At 37.2% G+C, this 18,903-nt stretch overlaps 1 protein-coding gene across 1 annotated transcript in view; it reads right to left on the bottom strand.

Moving 5' to 3' along the window:
* Positions 1-4,236: 4,236 nt before the first annotated feature.
* The window catches only part of LOC139754806 (protein CIMAP1C-like), a 60,351-nt gene continuing 45,684 nt past the window's right edge, over positions 4,237-18,903 (bottom strand). Inside the window, 6 exon segments of the mRNA XM_071672639.1 lie at positions 4,237-6,318; positions 9,705-9,920; positions 10,792-10,998; positions 16,142-16,192; positions 16,194-16,349; positions 16,629-16,888. Coding sequence (XP_071528740.1) covers positions 6,241-6,318; positions 9,705-9,920; positions 10,792-10,998; positions 16,142-16,192; positions 16,194-16,349; positions 16,629-16,888 — 968 coding nt within the window. The 3' untranslated portion in view covers positions 4,237-6,240.

Below are 18,903 nucleotides of genomic sequence, written 5' to 3'. Positions count from 1 at the left end.
CTGTTTTCTTGTGCTACCTCGCTAACGCGGGAGACAGCGACAAAGTATAATAAATAAATAAATAATAAATGGAAACTACGTTAGTAATTAACCCATTAAAGAAGAAGGTCTATCAAAAGATACTGAAGTGCATTATAATAATAGTTATTAGGTACAGTGGAAAATCAAAAACATTCTAGATCAAAATAGCTTTACTTATGAATTTTTGCCATGCATAGTGAGGTGAATGAAGCTACAATGTTTAGAATGAACTACATATGTGTCTTTAACTCCATTATTAAAATGTAATTGGAATAATGAACATATAATCTGATGCTAAATCATAGAATTAATTTTGGAAATAGGCATACACGAGAACACGTTGGACATAATTTTTGTGATATATTTGCATAGGCTAATGACCAAAAACCCTGATAGGGCAGTCCTGTTGCACACTCCATATAATATGGAGAAGGTTTGATACATAAGGAAACCTAAAGTTGCTCTTTTTCCTCAAAACTTAATTATGAAAAGATGACCATGTGACTTTTATCAGAAAACTCCTAACTGCACTACTCAAATTGTATTGGTTGACATTTAGCAAGGCTTAGCACTTCTACCTTATAGAACAAGTTTGATATTTAAATGTCTATGAAATGTTAAACTGACAGTTAACGCATTATTAACTTTGCAGGTTTGGTACAAAATTCAGTGAACATCTAAAATCGTAAGTCAATGTGCTAGAAATTAAAATGTGGGAGATCAGATTGTTGACTGTTCTATCCTGGAGCAAAGGAATGGTATTACAAGAAATTTTTACAGAGTACATAAATTTTTATCTATAGGGTTACCATTTTCCTTTTTCAGGCCCATGGTCTCACTGATTATTAAGAAATGAATGATACAGACTGAGAGATGAGGTTTACCTTTACTTGGGGTCACTGCTACAAAAGTATGCTCATACAGTTTTGAAAATATTCTACAAAAACAGATGTATTTCTGTTGCTTGAAAAAGCCTATGAAGATTGAGAAACTTGTTAGGCTACAGGAATGGGAAGGATACAATACATAATCGTTTTCCGAGAGTAAGATAATAAGGTCTGCAGAAAAATCAGAGGATGTAACTTACCAAAATACACCAAACAAGAACAAGGAAGCTCAGATCTGCCAAGCATTAGTGATCTCCTTTGATAAAACTTAAGTGTATATCCTGTAGCTTCTACAGGAAACAGGGTGATTAAGTTTTGTTTCATAAAGTACTTTCATGCTGCAAAGTAAAGTTCAGAATGCAGTAGAAGGGTTACAGGACCTTGAGTTGTTTCTAAAGTTCACCATCAAGATTTGATTGCATCAGATGCAAAATATCACAAAAACTACCTTAGCAAATACAGCTACTAATGAGAAAAAGCTGTGAAAAATGTGACTTTGCTGAGGCTTTTTAGAAAGTGAAGAAATAAAATGTGATTTTTTTTACAAAGAACAGTCATTGATATATATGATATATTTTTACTAAATAATTCAAAATGTATCCAAGTTATTGTATTACATACAAGCCCACTAAAATGTTGGGGAAACTGGGTCAAAATCCTAAGGGATTTGGATGAGGGTAGATGAAATCTAAAAGTGGTAATGAAATGACCAAACAACTAAACAAAATTTATAGGGATTATAATTTTTTGCAGTCTTTCTCTTATGTAGGCCCTCACACCCCCTCCCCAGGATGGCCCAAGGAGTCCATAACATGCCATTCCTTCCCAAGGGCCTGTGCCAACTCTTGGCAGCAGTCTGGAATTTCAAAACTACCTACCTACAAGCTAGTTGAGATAAAGAGAAAAATAAAGGAAAAAGCTATTGAAAAAGATCTTATAATTCCAGATGAAGATGTAGAAGAACTTACCCTTTTCAATGAGGCTATGTATTTAAGGTTATCTGTTAAAAACAAAAACTTTCAACTAACTCTTGCATTAACTGTGAAGATTTATGTTAAATACTAGTGACATTACAAAGTTATCTCAAGGGAAAGGGTTAGAAAACATCTCGTCTTTCAATCTGACACAAAAGTATTCAGCTTTACCAAAGCAGTTGACTGATGACATACAGACTTTTGAAAAATTTGTCCCTGCACTGTATCAGCCAAACAATGATATCAAAAACATCAAAATTGTGAGGTGTAGATCTTTTTGAATTAAGCCAGTGCAAAATCACAGTTTGTTGTCATGCCATTATAGTCTACTGCAGAATATTAAAATGGCAAACATCAGATTGCAGTTTAGATAGTGTCTCTGGTGGCACAGCTACATCTTAAACCAACCAGTGGAAATAGATAAATATGGCCAGAAAATGGCTTGAAACTGAAGGTCATGATACATAAGTCACCACCAAAAGATATCACTAAACTAATATGCCAATGCAGTGTGTCTATATGTGTTTCAGTCATGTAAATGTGTGAAGTTTCAGTTAGAATGCACTCTAGCATGTTTATGTTAAGGTGAGCAGATACATGTGGAAACATCAAGGATTCAAGTGGAGAGGATGTGGATAACGACTTCTCAGACAGTGATCAAGAATAACTCTTCAAGTTTATATGAAAGTATATCTGTGCATCAGTATGCCTAAGCCTATGTGTGTACTGTGTCCATTAAATAGAAATAGCGATAGGGGAGAAAAAATACTTGCCATGTATTCCCTGCATGTTGTAGAAGGAAATTAAAAGGGGTGGGAGCAGAATGCTGGAAATCCTCCCCACCAGTTTTACTTTTCAAAGAAAAAAAAAAAAAAAAAAAAAAAACAGATGGGGACCAAGTGAGAAATTTTCCCTCTAAGCTGTAAGGCTCAGTCATCTGTTGTTGAATGCAATGTTGCTAACATGGGAAATAGTATGTATGTATGATTTTTTTTTTTTAGATATAGAGAAAGAGGGGCATCTGTGACATTTTAAATAGCACCATAATCAACATAAATCCTTATTTACTCATATCTACCAAAACAGAAATTACTACATGTTTGTGAATCACTCATGTCAAACAAAAGTAATACAAAATTCAGCTGCCTAAGTTTTAAGCTGCTTCATTGTGCTCAGTATACATCTTTGGGGTAATATTCATTCAATTCATATACAATGAATCTTTTCTTTTTATATAATAAAGGCAAGAAAGGATCCAACAGGCAAAACTCCAAAACAGATGGTAGCTGTAGCCTTCTCTTTGATATTCATATTGAAAAATAAAAGTATTAAGTGTCACAATACATGTAAATATTTACTTAGTACTCATTACCCATTCGGGAAGGTTTTCTCATTTATTGTATACATAGATATGATGTTTTTCTATAAAGCTGGCAGTGCTTCAAATTGACTACACAGCAAGTAAATCAACATTCATTTCCTCGCAGGAGAAAGAATTACCTTTAATCAGCATCCATTAGATCTCTGCAAATACAGAATATGGCCTTTAGCCTAATATTGTTTTCTGCAATTGGGAAACATTATTTTCATCTAGCAATTGTATGATCTAGTTACATTAGGAATATTCTTTTAGATAGTATTTTGGCACTGTTGTGTCTTGCTTACGGTTTTCTTAATGATGATGGAGATAAATAAACATTTATAAAAATGGGACGGAGCACTGGACGGAGCATAGTACTAGGTACAGGATGATTTACGTGAGAGTTTATGAGACTGAGCGCCATACCAATAGGTAAGATGACTATGTAAAAGATCAAGGAAGAACTATGTTGCTGTTACTTAAATCACCGTAGGAGGTAATCAGCAAATGCTATAACTGCTATCACTCCGACTTGTTCTTTGCTTGTGCTTACAAATAAAACAGTATGATGAATATATATATATATATATAATATATATATATATATATATATATATATATATATATATATATATTATACTGTACTTTGCTCCACTCTTGGGCTGTGATACATGTTTGAGGAATCTTACAACTATACACATATATGCTAACCAACAAGACAAGCTAATCATGTTGATATAATTGTATGTCTTGTTATTCAGATGCTCAGAAGAGTTAATCAAATGATTTTTAAAATTTGAAACTAAGAACACAAATATGATTACTGGCATAGACACTTTAGCATGGTGGTACAAAAGAGATGAAAGTTATTCAACATTATTCTGGCACATTTTTAAAGCTAGGTATATTTCATCCATATGATCAAACAATCAATATACAGTGGACTATACTGTTTGGAATGTAGTCTAGCTTGAGGTCTACAGTTAGCAATATATAAAATATACTCTTTAATTTTTGCCTTATGTACATTTTAACATTATACAAGCATTCTTGAACTTATGCTAAGGCAGCACTTGAACTAATCTAATTAACTGCAACATTAATTTCGGTTCAACTGGAAATTAACAGCTCAAGTTTATCCTAAATTAGCATAGGTGTTTCATTAAATTCTTCAAAACATTTGAAATAATACAGAGAAACAGCTGCCACTGATGAAAAATAGTTATGGTAGCTGAACTGATAAAATCAAAGTCCCGTGATGCACGTTAAGTGTCAGTTAAAAAAGCTGTGCATGTCAACTTTAATAGCTGGTCAAAAATAGAATACTTTTACAAGTTCACAGTTAAGAAAAGCCTCACTCCAACAGAACTATTAACACCATTTTATAGACACTGGAAAATATATACATTTGCAGTAGCCAAAATATACTACAATTCAATGTAAAGCTTAATAATGATAAAGCATGACACTAGCAAAATGTGACATCACACTTTAGAAGGTACAATGTAGTATTATACCTTGGTAGGTACAATTCACATCACACCTTGTAAAGTACAATATGGCGTGGCACCTTGGAAGGTACAATGTGGCATCACACTTTGGAAGGTACAATGGGGCATCATACCTTGGAAGGTACAATGTGGCATCACACCTTGGAAGGTACAATGGGGCATCACACCTTGAAAGGTACAATGTGGCATCACACCTTGGAAGGTACAATGTGGCATCACACCTTGAAAGGTACAATGTGGTATCACACCTTGGAAGGTACAATGTGGCATTACACCATGGAAGGTACAATGTGGCATCACACCTTGGAAGGTACAATGGGACATCACACCCAGGAAGGTACAAAGATTTTTCTGTCTTCTCACCTTGAAAGTATAAGCCCATTTTGTTATGTAGCTGACTGAGAAGTTAACTAAATGATTGGTGTTTATAATAAGATATGTAACCATGAAGAATGTTATGAAATGATCATGAGATACAGTTAAGTATTATCTGTATACCATTTGAGCTCAGGTGCACATTAGCTGTGTGGCATCTGATTCTGGAACCTAGTTGAACTATGTGTATGATTATGGATGCACTTAGCACAAAATCTTTTGTCTTACTTCTTTGGAAACAATGTATTCTATATCTTTTTAATGTCTTACATGAGACAATTTACTAATATGCTTTCATTACTTCTCAGCTGGATAATTTGTGAGAGGCATGAGCATTAATTTTCTCATACCATAAGGATTCAAGAGAGGCTGAAGAATCAGATCCATTACGAATGCACTCGATATATATCAAATGTGCTCAGAGACTGTATCATAGCCATGCATGCAACAATGAAATGCTTAAATGAATGCTTTCTATGACTTCTATAATGCTCTATTAATGATCAGCAATTGTGATCAAAGAGAAATGCATTGAAAAATATCTTATATGTATTATTTAACTTCCTGGGACAATAAACTGTTATGTACTTTAGAGAATGGACGAGTTGAAATTGACATGCCTTCTTTCTTAGTCTATAAGAGCACTGCGGTGAGATATTTATTTGATGATGGTATGATGTTAACAGATGACTTGTCTCTTAAAATATCTTATGGTGAGTCTGACGCTTGATGTTCTCCCCTTATCAGAATGCTTTGATATGTTTTTCCTAGTATTCCCCTGATTAACTATGTTGGAACATTTTCCAAAATGGGATGTGTTGATGCATTTTCTACAACAATATCTTAAGAATGAAATATCATAGTACAAGATGCACATATTTAATGTTGTTATTACTTGAGCCTTGTTTGTCAGCTTGTTATTCTGGAACAGTAGCAACCATTCTGGAGCAGTAGCAACCATTCTGTAACAGCAGCAACCATTCTGGAAGAGTAGCAACCATTCAGGAAGAGTAGCAACTATTCTGGAACAGTTGCAACCACTAACATTGTTTGACAGGTGCTGGATGATAGAGGTCCAGGTGCAGACAGTCTGTGAGGGGTCTGGAGCATGGTTACTGGTCACGCAGCTTGCCCAGATACTGTGAATGTTTGATGCCGAAGCTGAAGTGTGGTGTGCTTTTCACCTCTGACTGAGGGTATAAGAAAGTATAAATGAATCAAAGTGTTTGAATAAAAATGAAAATGTAAATAAATAATAGCATACGTTACTACAAATTTAATGCCAAAGCACAACTATTTTCTGTTCTGATATCACATTAATGTATCCTCTCTCCATTAAAATAAAATAGATATTAATATTATATATGCAGCAGCAAACTTTCTTTTAGTGTTAATATGAAATACAACTCAAGCCTGGTTAAAGAAAAAAAAATTCATGTTAACTGCTAAGTGAATATAGAAAAACTATCACCTATATTTGAGATGTATTGTCATTTGTATTAGACCAAATAACCTCTTCTGCAATATAACCATAACATTTTAGCATTCCTAAGTTCCTTGATTACAGATATGTTTGTTTGTTTCTCTGTATCATTAAGTGTTCCTAAATTCTGCCTGCAAATGTAACACCATGAGCAAGAAGTCACCTTCAAGAAGGCTGTATCATTATCAGTACACAAAAGGAAGTACTGTACAACCTTGTTGAGGATCCTCCTACTGTAAAGGAGCCCATTTCACCCTACTCCCTCAGGGAATGCAGCCTCAAAGAGGCAAGAGCCCCATAAAAAGGGCCCTGAGTGGAGCACATTTGTACTTGACCAGGGTCAGGTAAAAAGTGATCAGGGTCAATGAATACAGTTTGCCTAAGGAAGGCCCATCTCCAGGCTGTGAGGGCTTCCACGTGAAGGAGTTCTTACTATTAACCCAAACTCTTTCTTCAGTACTCATCATGGTTCACATGTTCTTTACATTGGTTTAGTCTTGCTGCCTCAGTCTAATCTGATTACCAAAGTATCTTTGGCAAAGAACCACCTGAATAACAGAGTATCTGTGGCAGAGGAATAACAAAGAAGTATGGCCAACTTGCTTTGAGTTGTAAAAGTTCTATTGACTGATATGCCACATGAATATTCTTTGAGTGACCGGGGCCAGATCATGTAGAGGAACATGCAGAACGGTGTGAGGTGTAAATGGGAAAGAGAGAACTAATGTAAAGTAGTATACAGGGAGTGAAATGCTGTCAATGAGCTGAACCAGAGAATATGAAATTTTCAAGGAAACCATAGAAAGATCTGTGGGTCTGGTTCTGGTTAGGAGGCCTTGGTTTCAGTGCATTCCACATGACACCTGTAGGGTGGATGTGAGCACATGAAGCCACTGGATGTCTGTTCCTAATGCTACCTTACTAATGTGGGAAACAGCAAACAAATATGAATAGCAGAATGGAAACCAGTGGATACAAATTTTTTTGTGAACTTAACAGTTTCGAGAGTCTTTCTGTATTTTACTGCAACTACTCCAGACAATCAGTCTTTTTTTTGTAAATAAACACTTAAATGAGTTGGAAGTTGTTCATAGATGCTGACCTGCTTTGCTATTCCTTTTATTCTAGTCCTTCAACCCCCATTTGTTGTGTCCTTGTTATATGGTCTCTCACCATCGCTATGTGGCTCCAAAATGCTTTCCTCACATTCTCCCACCACTGCAATGCTCTTGACTCTTCACAAAGATATATTTCCATAAACCACTTGCTGTATGATGGCTGCTCCTTCAAGTAATATGGCCCTAAACTCCCATATCTGTATCCCCTACATGACCATAACTCTAATAATGTTTGGCCTAGACTCCTCTACTGCATACTCTAAAATGACTATTATGTGGTATCTACCCATCACAAAGCTATGGATTTTAGAATTACTCCATCTGCAGCCTCTAAACCTTGCAATATGAATATAGACACCAAAACCTCAGATTGTAAGCAAAGAATCAATTTTGGGTTGATGTTTCAGTAAAGGCTGGCAGATTTCCCCTGCAGAAGCACATGACTGAGTTTGGTAAAGTGTGTGAAAGAAGAAAGTTAAGAGTAAATGTGAATAAGAGCAAGGTTATTAGGTACAGCAGGGTTGAGGGTCAAGTCAATTGGGAGGTAAGTTTGAATGGAGAAAAACTGGAGGAAGTAAAGTGTTTTAGATATCTGGGAGTGGATCTGGCAGCGGATGGAACCATGGAAGCGGAAGTGAATCATAGGGTGGGGGAGGGGGCGAAAATCCTGGGAGCCTTGAAGAATGTGTGGAAGTCGAGAACATTGTCTCAGAAAGCAAAAATGGGTATGTTTGAAGGAATAGTGGTTCCAACAATGTTGTATGGTTGCGAGGCGTGGGCTATGGATAGAGTTGTGCGCAGGAGGGTGGATGTGCTGGAAATGAGATGTTTGAGGGCAATGTGTGGTGTGAGGTGGTTTGATCGAGTAAGTAATGTAAGGGTAAGAGAGATGTGTGGAAATAAAAAGAGCGTGGTTGAGAGAGCAGAAGAGGGTGTGTTGAAATGGTTTGGGCACATGGAGAGAATGAGTGAGGAAAGATTGACCAAGAGGATATATGTGTCGGAGGTGGAGGGAACGAGGAGAAGTGGGAGACCAAATTGGAGGTGGAAAGATGGAGTGAAAAAGATTTTGAGTGATCGGGGCCTGAACATGCAGGAGGGTGAAAGATGGGCAAGGAATAGAGTGAATTGGATCGATGTGGTATACAGGGGTTGACGTGCTGTCAATGGATTGAATCAGGGCATGTGAAGCGTCTGGGGTAAACCATGGAAAGTTCTGTGGGGCCTGGGTGTGGAAATGGAGCTGTGGTTTCGGGCATTATTGTATGACAGCTAGAGACTGAGTGTGAACGAATGGGGCCTTTGTTGTCTTTTCCTAGCGCTACCTCGCACACATGAGGGGGGGGTTTGTTATTCCATGTGTGGCGAGGTGGCGATGGGAATGAATAAAGGCAGACAGTGTGAATTGTGTGCATGTGTATATATGTATGTGTCTGTCTGTGTATATATATGTGTACATTGAGATGTATGGGTATGTATATTTGTGTGAGTGGACGTGTATGTATATACATGTGTATGGGGGTGGGTTGGGCCATTTATTTCGTCTGTTTCTTTGCGCTACCTCGCAAACGCGGGAGACAGCAACAAAGCAAAATAATAAAAATAATAATAGTATTACATTGAGTTACCATATCATAATGCCTGGTTTAAAACAATTACTTTATCCTTTCTGCTGGAAAGTCCAGAAGCCATGACACAGGAATGCTGGCACTTACTATAAAACATGCAGCACAAACTGCTGATAGATAAAGGACAATGTACGAGTTATTTTTGGTAGACACAATATGTCCATCAATGAATTACTAAACAAGAAAAAGCAACAAACCTTTCACTGTAGGAGTGTTTTATAACAGTACAGATTCGTAGAGACTATAGTAAATATCTGAGCTTCTGAGATGTTCTTGCCTTTTGTAACATTATTCATTACTAACCAGTTTCATCATTTCATATCCCTTCAATCCTTGATGGCACCTACCGATTCTGATTTCTCTGGTGAATAAGCATTGGGTGCTGGCTTTTGAGTGTGGTCTGTTGGTAAGCTGGTTTTGGGTGACATTGTGAAAGCTGGTAAACTGACTCTACTCTTGTCGAGGTCGCCAGCTTCATAGGCTCCTGGACCAGGCACCTTCATCTTGTCTACTTCCTCAGCAGGACGGGGTGCCATGGTGAATTTCGGTCCCGATGGCACATACTGAACCACAAGGAATCATGCTCAAAACATTCAAAGTAGCCATCCTGCTCCTTTGTGATGACCCCTGACACTACATATGATCTACGTAAATTATCATAAGACCCTTCAAATGAAAGCTACTTATAACTAAGGTATGTGCAGTTACTTTTATGTAACTTTTTCCTTTGCAATTCTGTTATCCATTTAGGTTAAGGAGGACTGTTAATATAGCTCACCAAAACCTTCTAGCTGTAAAGCATAAGTTATAAATACACTAGTCTAGGAGCAGGCAAGGTAAATATAGGAATACACCAAAAAGATTATATGACAGAAGCATAAGAAGCACACATATTCTTATCATTACTAAGTCTGCTGACAATGAATGCAAAAGAATAAAAAATGCAAATTAACAAACAGAAACTTTTGGTGTAAGATGTGCAAGAATCAAGTACTATCATGCCTGCAATTTGTACTGCTAGTGCTTTGCAAAGTCACCTTTACATTGAATGTATGAAAACAATATTTTGGAAGTTATCCCAAGATTATAATGACTCTTCCCTAATCTATATGATACATTCAGTGTGATCCTTAGTCTGTGGTTCCTTAACATTCCATTCTTCCTGCTTTTGGTCACTATTATATGGACATGATACCCTTTTTGTATGGCCCTTGAATTTACTATTGTACGGCTCCTATACCTTCTTTGTACTATCTATACTAAATTTTGTAACACCCTCAACTCCTTATTCTGTTTACATGTTGTGTGACGATTTTTGCTATAGTTCTCATATCCTTCCCACTAATAAGTCATACTGCAGCTCCTATCCCCTTCTTCAGTGAATCTTGAAACTACTAAGATGTGTCATCTACTATCTCTTGGCAGTTTACCTACCTTCTCTGGAGAGTATGCATTGGGTGCAGGTTTTGGACTGTTATCAGAGGGAAGGTTGGTTTTAGGTGCCATAGTAAAGGCTGGCAACTTCTCCCTGCAGCTATCCAAGTCACCAGAATTGTAAGTGCCAGGGCCTGGGATGTTCATTTTGTCTACTTCATCAGCAGGTCTTGGAGCCATGGTGAACTTTGGGCCAGAGTCCTGGTACTGAATATGAAGGTGACATGCAGTGCAGAGTGCAAGAAGTAATACTGTTGTACTAAAAAAATCATGTGCCACTAACGTCTCTCCTACAGAACACAGTGCATATTCAATAATGGAAGATAGAAAAAAAAATATGAAAATGTAGTAACTGATAAACAGGAATTGAAATTTTTTTCCAAGGGAGGATTAGCCTCCTTAAGAAAAGAGTTAACACACAAAATAATAATGGATTTCTTAGGTGCAGACCATTTCCTACCATTTCTGCAATTTGACTACTGCTTACCTGCATCATCATCCCACAATCTTTTGATTTTTCAACTTTCATATGGAAGCATGCAATTAGTAATACTTCTGAGTGTAGTTTATTAATAAGTTGGTTTCTGATGACACTTGAAAGTAAATAAACTGGCCCTTCTCTCACTAAGTTGATCTCTGAGTTAAGCATCTTTATCTTGGCCATCTATAAAGCAGTGTGGGCTACCATGATGACAAATGACTCACAGGGAATCATGCTTAAGTCAACTGAAGTCTTCCTATTTGAAGTTGATACCCTATCATAGGTTATTTTGGGTGCAACATCAGCCTTTTTTTTTCTAAGGTGGTGCAAATGGAGACTGGTTTAGACAAATCAATGTTGACAGTGAAGCAGCAAGAAGTGTGTGCATGAATATGGAAGTTCATGTTTTGCTTCAGCACACAACACATTGGTTAAGGATGTGTATATAAGAATTAAGAGGCTATATGCTTCTGGTTCACCCTAAAGAAATGTAAAGCATTATGGTAACAAGCAGATAGATAGATTCAAACTGTGTTTCATATATGGATGACAGTATTACTAGAAGCCTACTTTATACATCTGAGTAGGTCACTGCAAGAAATATACACATTTTTCATGTCAATCCTTTTTTTTCTATATCTTTTATTCTACAACAATACAGAAGGAATGAGCTTTCAACAACTTCAATTTATGCTTAATATCTTAGACATGAGCCAGATTCTAATATGGTTGTCACAAACTTTCATGTTGATATTGATCAACTATAACTTACATTGAAAATTAGTAAATACACTGCTTAAATCTGGGTTTTCTGGACGAAGTAAAAAAATAATGAACTGTTTAGGACAAAATATCAACTTTGGTCAAGTGACTTGTCCAGGTTAGATGATCTTACTAACCTAGCATTTTCCTACTGCTTTAAAATGAAGTTATGTTACTGTCCCTTTATAATAACTAAGTGGAAAACTTACATGCTCAGTCTTACTCTGAACTTTTTACACCATCTTGCACAACTGCATCAACCTTATTTTCAGTGAGTTGGTGTTGTTTTTGTGCTTTATAAAGAAGACTTCAATAATGTATGATCTACATACTCTCAAGCTCTGAGCTGCAATGGATCTTACAACTATACAACTGATTAACCATTCAGTTAACTGAAATAGTTGAGAGCAAATTGATTACCTTTCCGTTATGTTATTCCCCAGTTCAGAGCAAGATAATTGTCTTGAATATCTTTTTGTAATTATCTATTTGAACTCTTTGTAGAGAGAGTTTTAAACTCTTGAGACCCCATCTCTTGAACTTTCTCTAGCACCATACAACTTTTAAAACTTTTGTATACTGTCCACATTCACAGTCTCATCACTCAGTTTATTTCACTCATTCACTGTCCTTGTATATACTATAATAATACTTCTTTACATTTTTTCTTGTTAAGTTTCTTACTTAATTTCATGTCTAGACCTCTAGTTGTTCTATTTGGCATCATTCGACGAACTGTGAATTGTCTGTGTCATCAGGCTAGTTTAAAACTCTGAAGGTTTTGATCAGGTCCCCCTTACCCTTCTCTTTTCTATGGTTGACAACTATAAGGCCTCTGACATTTTCCTGTAATTTAGATCTCTTAACACTAGTACCGTCATCACTGCCTTCGTCTGGACCTTCTACTAGTTCTTTTTGCTTCTTTCAGTAATGTGACCAAACTTGTGAAGCATATTCTAGTTTTTGCCTATTTTGGAATTTCAACAGCTTATTGAATAATACCTTATCCATGTATTTTGATGCAATGCTGATATTTGCCAGAAGACAGTTTGTCTCCTTGTATATTCTCCTAAGGTGGAACTCTAGAAAAGTTTGGGTTGAGGTCAACTCCAAAGTCTCTCACACAGAGATTCCTGCTGCTTATTTCCTTCTACTGGACCCTTCTTTTACTGTGTCCAATCATTATTACTTTGCATTTACTGGAGTTGAGGATAGTTAACCTTGTGTTAAACCAGTAAGTTGAAGCAATTCTCCTCACCTTGGCATCATCTGCAAACTTGTTCAGGGAGGAGTCCAATTCTTCTCGGCTGGCATTCACATGGATAAGGAAGAGCAATGGTCCAAGAACAGAGCCCTACAGAATGGGAATGGTGACTTCTACCAATTTCAAGAAAATTCTTCTGACATGCATCCTTTACTCCTTTTCATAAATATGATCTTCAGTCTATCAAGATGCTCCCCCTTATTCCTGTCTGGAGACCCAACTTCTATATGAGCCTCCTATGTGGTATAATGTCATATGCTTTCTGGCACTCCAGATAATGACAATCCACTCTTTTCTTTTATCTAAATGGAGCTCCCTCTCATAGAAATCTAAGAGGGTTGTTACACATGCTCTTCTTTCCCTGAAAACATGTCCCTCACTTAAGCAGATTTCTCTGCAGGGAGATTTTCATTTGTTTTCTAATCTTTTCCACCATCAAACAAACCATACCATCAAGGAGCTTAGTTTCCAGTCCTAAAATTGCTGATACTGATGGAATAAAGCCAAGAGCACCTTTGCCATCTGATGAACCACCAAAGCATGTCTGTCTTCTTGTAAGGAACTCATAGATTCCTTCATCACTTTTTTTCATCACCTTTTAACAGCATGTGACTCTGTCTCTTATAAAAGGAATCTCTTCATGGCAAATCCTTTGCATCCTTTTCACACAATTCTAGAAGACACTAATATTTTAACATTATAGTCCGATACTTATTTCCTGCCTCAGTCTTCATGTGCCCAACTGAACCTGCCATGAAAGGACAACAACAATGACCACATGGAAGAGTGACCATATATCATATCTCATATCAGTTTAAAGTGCTGAACATTTCTTTGAGAAGTGATAACAATGTGGAAATTAATTATCTGTTTTGTTTCACATAAGGCCAACAAAATAAACTTTTAAAATAAAACATCTCTGGTGCTGTTCTTGATGCTGTATGAAATGTAAGTGCATCTATTAACAAGTTGGTATGATCTTAGACTCTAATCATCCATATAACCTATAACCATGATCTAGTTCATAAAGTATATGAGTGCTTAAAAACATATTTACTGACTTTCAAAACCACTAACACAATATAATACAGTGGTAGTTTTCTAACAACATACAAAGATGGAGAAAGTTCTTAAAAAAATTAAGTCATTTTACCAGTTCATGTGACCCAGAGATAAAATCCCTCCTCTAAAAACATTCTGATATTTAAAAACGTTTTCCTGATGAAGTAAACCAGAATTTAGTTCTACATTAACGCAGAGATAGTTACATCTACCATTACATACTGATCAGTCATAAGGAATAGACATATATACTTTGATGAACTGAAGAAAATACCACTGTCTTTTTCCTAACATGATCTTGGGAATCCAGTTCTCTGTCGGGAACTCCATTAAGGAGGGGGTTGACACAAAATGTACTTTTGCCATGTATTTGAAATCTTATGAGCACTCTCACAGAAAATGGCTCGATGATGTTGCCATCTTGGATTCTGCATAAACTTTCTGGTATCAAAACATAATTTTTTCCCCAATACTGACATAAAATGAAAATTTTCAGAAAAGTCTAACAGTCATATATCCACTTTCCTCCAAAGAGCATAAGTCTAAGCTAAGCAATCAAAAACCAAAATTTCGGTGACAACGAGTTTCATCATTAATGTGATTTGTGGTAGAGAGTTAGTTTAGCTGTGCAAAATCTTTTAGCAGAGAAGCAGAAATTATACAATTTACAAAAAGAAGGTGAGTAAGAACCTTGAATGGAAAAAAAATATTAAGACAAAATAAGCCTATAAAATGCCTTTTTCTGAATGATTTAACCACTAAACGTATTAGCACAGAACAAAAACCTCTCAGAAATTCGGATCAGGAGATAAAAGAATACTTTACAAGAAAGAAAATCTCAAGTGAGCAAAAGTAATGCTGATGTTGTCATACATTCATACCATATTATTGCTGTTCCACAAGTATATCCTGCTTCAATTGTACATTAAGTGAAAGCTCATCACACTGAAAGTTATTCTCAAAAGCAACCATTCCTTTGCTGCTGCATTTCTATTATGAGGTCCTTTAACATTACTGTGTAGTTTCTACTCTGAGTCACCATCTCTGTACTATGTTGTCCATCTTTCTGTTGTGTAATGCATAATGTGTGGCTCCTTATCCTTTAGTTCTGTGGTCCCTCAGTTCCTCTATTTTGTGGTACCACATTTCTTTTTGTTTTGTAGTCCCTAATGAATTGTTTCTGAACCAAGCCCTACCCTGCAGTTACTACAATGAGGTCCTTTAACCTATGTAGTAAGGTCCCTCACATCACATTCCTATAGTTTAGTCTCTAATGAGTAATCATTCACTCTTCTGTGGTCTCGGCTAGGCAGTCATCCATTGTTCTGTGGTCCCTGTCATGTAGCACTTATTGTGTGGTTCTCATTATGCTGTCTTTGTTATATTGTTCCTAGTTATTCATGTTTTAGCATCCTTGCAGTACAGTGTCTTCTATCACCCTCAACCAATTCTGTGGCCCTGGACCCCATTCTTTAAACATACATCCCTTAATCCTATAGCTATAAGGTATCTCAATCCACTCCAGTTGTTCCTACCCTCTTTTCTATAGTTCCTACAACTTAAATGTATCTTCCTTGAATTGCTGCAGTTCACTTCCTGATCCTACTGTTGTATAACTTCTTATTCTCCTGATATATGACCTGTTAAAGTCATACTTGTGAGGCATCTGGGCTCCCTGTTGTCTCTCCCTAAACACACAACTGTATGGCCTCTAAACCCTAGGGCGTACAGTATATGACTTTCATTTAAAGTTATCTACTGTCTCTTGGCTAACTACCCACCTTCTCTGGACAGTAAGCGTTGGGTGCGGGTTTTGGGCTATTATCGGATGGGCAGGCTCGTCTTTGGTGCCATAGTAAAGGCTGGCAGTTTCTCTCTGCATTTATTGAGGTCACCCGAGTCATAAGTGCCTGGGCCCGGAACATTCATTTTGTCCACCTCATCAGGAAGTCTGGGGGCCATGGTAATCTTGGGGCCTGAGTGCTGGTACTGAACATGAAGTTAACATGCAGTGCAAAGTGCAGAAGGTATAGTGCAAAGCATTATGAGTCAGTTATGTCTCATTCGAGGCATGCAGACTGTGTATGATGTAAAATAAAATTAGGGAAACACAACAAACCTTTCACAGGAGTAACATATCTTGCACTAAACACGACAATAATTCTATCATGAACTCTTATTCTAGTTGAGATCCATCACTATCTGTATAGTGCTATATCTAATCTGTGAATGAGATTTAATTATTCCTTTAATAAGAGGTGATTATACCTTCTCTGGGCAGTGTGCACCGGGACCAGGCTTCATAGTGTTGTCAGAAGGGATGACAGTGCGCTGGCCCATGCTAAAGCTCGGACTCTTGATAGTCTTATACTTGTCCACAGTGGCATCATCATAGGAGCCAGGGCCGGGCACCTTCATTTTGTCTTCATCTGGACGAGCTCGGGCAGACATGGTGAAGCTTGGAGCAGAATTCTTGGAGCCTTCCTTGGTGGATCCCAGCAAGGATGGAATGTTATAACTGTTTGGGGCTGCAGGAAAGAAGATCATTAACAAACAAACCACTTCACAAGATATAGAATTTGTATAGTTATAAAAACCCAGGATCCCCTTCATGGGGCTCATGCAGCTATGAGGCTGCACTTGAATCAGAAGCAGCAAAAAGATGGATTCCACAGCAGGCAGAGGCTGGGAACGCCTCTCAAGACATTCTTTGATGTGCATCCGTGCATATATATATATATATATATATATATATATTTATATATATATATATATATATATATATATATATTTTTTTTTTCATTATCGCCATTCCGCATTACAGGTAGCGTTAAGAACAGAGGACTGGGCCTTTGAGGATATCCTTATGCCTCTTGTTCCTTCTTGGAAATTAAAAAAAAAGAGAGGGGATTTCAGCCCCACTCTATTACACATTATATATATATTATATATATATAATATATATATTAAATATATATTATAATTAATATATTATATATATATATATAATATAAAATATTCCATTGTGGGTGGCACTACAGCAAGAGTATTTCGACATAGACATCATATATATATATATGAGTGAAAGTGTGTTTCGGCATTATTGCTGACAGTGAGATGAGGTGAACGAATGGCCTTTGTTGTCTTTTCCTAGCGCTACCTCGCACACATGAGGGGGGAAGGGGATGGTATTCCATGTGTGGCGAGGTGGGATGGGAATGAATAAAGGCAGACAGTGTGAATTGTGTGCATGGGTATATATGTATGTGTCTGTGTGTGTATATATATGTGTACATTGAGATGTATAGGTATGTATATTTGCGTGTGTGGACGTGTATGTATATACATGTGTATGGGGGTGGGTTGGGCCATTTCTTTCGTCTGTTTCCTTGCGCTACCTCGCAAACGCGGGAGACAGCGACAAAGCAAAATAAATAATAAAAAAAAAATATATATATATGGGAGCGGGGGGCTGGAAATCCTCCCCTCTTTTTTTTTTTTTTTCCAAAGGAAGGAACAGAGAAGGGGGCTGGATGAGGATGTTTCCTCACGGGCCCAGTCCTCTGTTCTTAACGCTACCTCGCTGACGCGGGAAATGGCGAATAGTATGAAAGAAAATTATATTATTTTATTTTATATATATATATATATATATATATATATATATATATATATATATATATATATATATATATATATGATTAAACAAAGCATCAAAACCAGAGCCCCTCATCCACAGCCAAACCTCACAAACCTTTCTGTGTCCCCTGAATTTATTAGTATAAGTGATGAACACTGACAATTGTAAGTAGAAGCACGAAATTGTACACAAGCCTTTGTAGGTGCTGGGGTTGCCTCAGTGTAAAGAACATGAGTGACTACTCATTTGCATATGCAAAGCATTTAAGTATCCAGCCCTTCCTTGATCTGTTCTTTTGTGATTAATAACTTGTAACTATTACGGCCCCCAATTATGTAATTCATCGACTGTGCATTTTCAGCCGATTGGCAGCCTGAATTCAATAAACTGTTTTTATCTATGTATTCATTTAAGCGGGTGGCATGTAATGAGGCGGTGTGCTCCATGACAAGAGCTAGGATAACGTGAGGAAACCTATGGACGGGGACCTCCTGCCACACTTTAGGTGGGTTCATTTTTTTTTTTGTACTTGTCAGTGATGGGATATGGATCAGGAGGGATTCCCTATTGCTAGGGGAACGAAGACTTGGAGAGGTGTGTGAACTATCCTTGGAAATGCCGGGATGGGCCAGTGTGTCATGGCAAATAAGCTTGAGAAGACTGCACACGGTGGTGCTAGTGCCCAAAGGAGGACCTACGGGACCTTGGGACTGAAAGAGGTGGTCCCACAGGACTTTTCTGTGCTATGTTTGCCCAGACCCCAAGTTGGACCTGAAGGCATGGATCAGGGTCGCTAAGTATACGTTAGAGACATTATACTACACAGGTCGCAAGGCTGTATCTCAAGTATGTAGGTTCCTTGAAGGACCAGCCATGTGTAGGGTCATGCGGAGGGGAAAGTGG

This window comes from Panulirus ornatus, chromosome 17 (assembly GCF_036320965.1).
Source record: "Panulirus ornatus isolate Po-2019 chromosome 17, ASM3632096v1, whole genome shotgun sequence".
Taxonomy (NCBI): Eukaryota; Metazoa; Arthropoda; class Malacostraca; order Decapoda; family Palinuridae; genus Panulirus; species Panulirus ornatus.
Note: the sequence above shows the minus strand (reverse complement) of the source record. Positions and strands in the feature narration are given on the sequence as shown.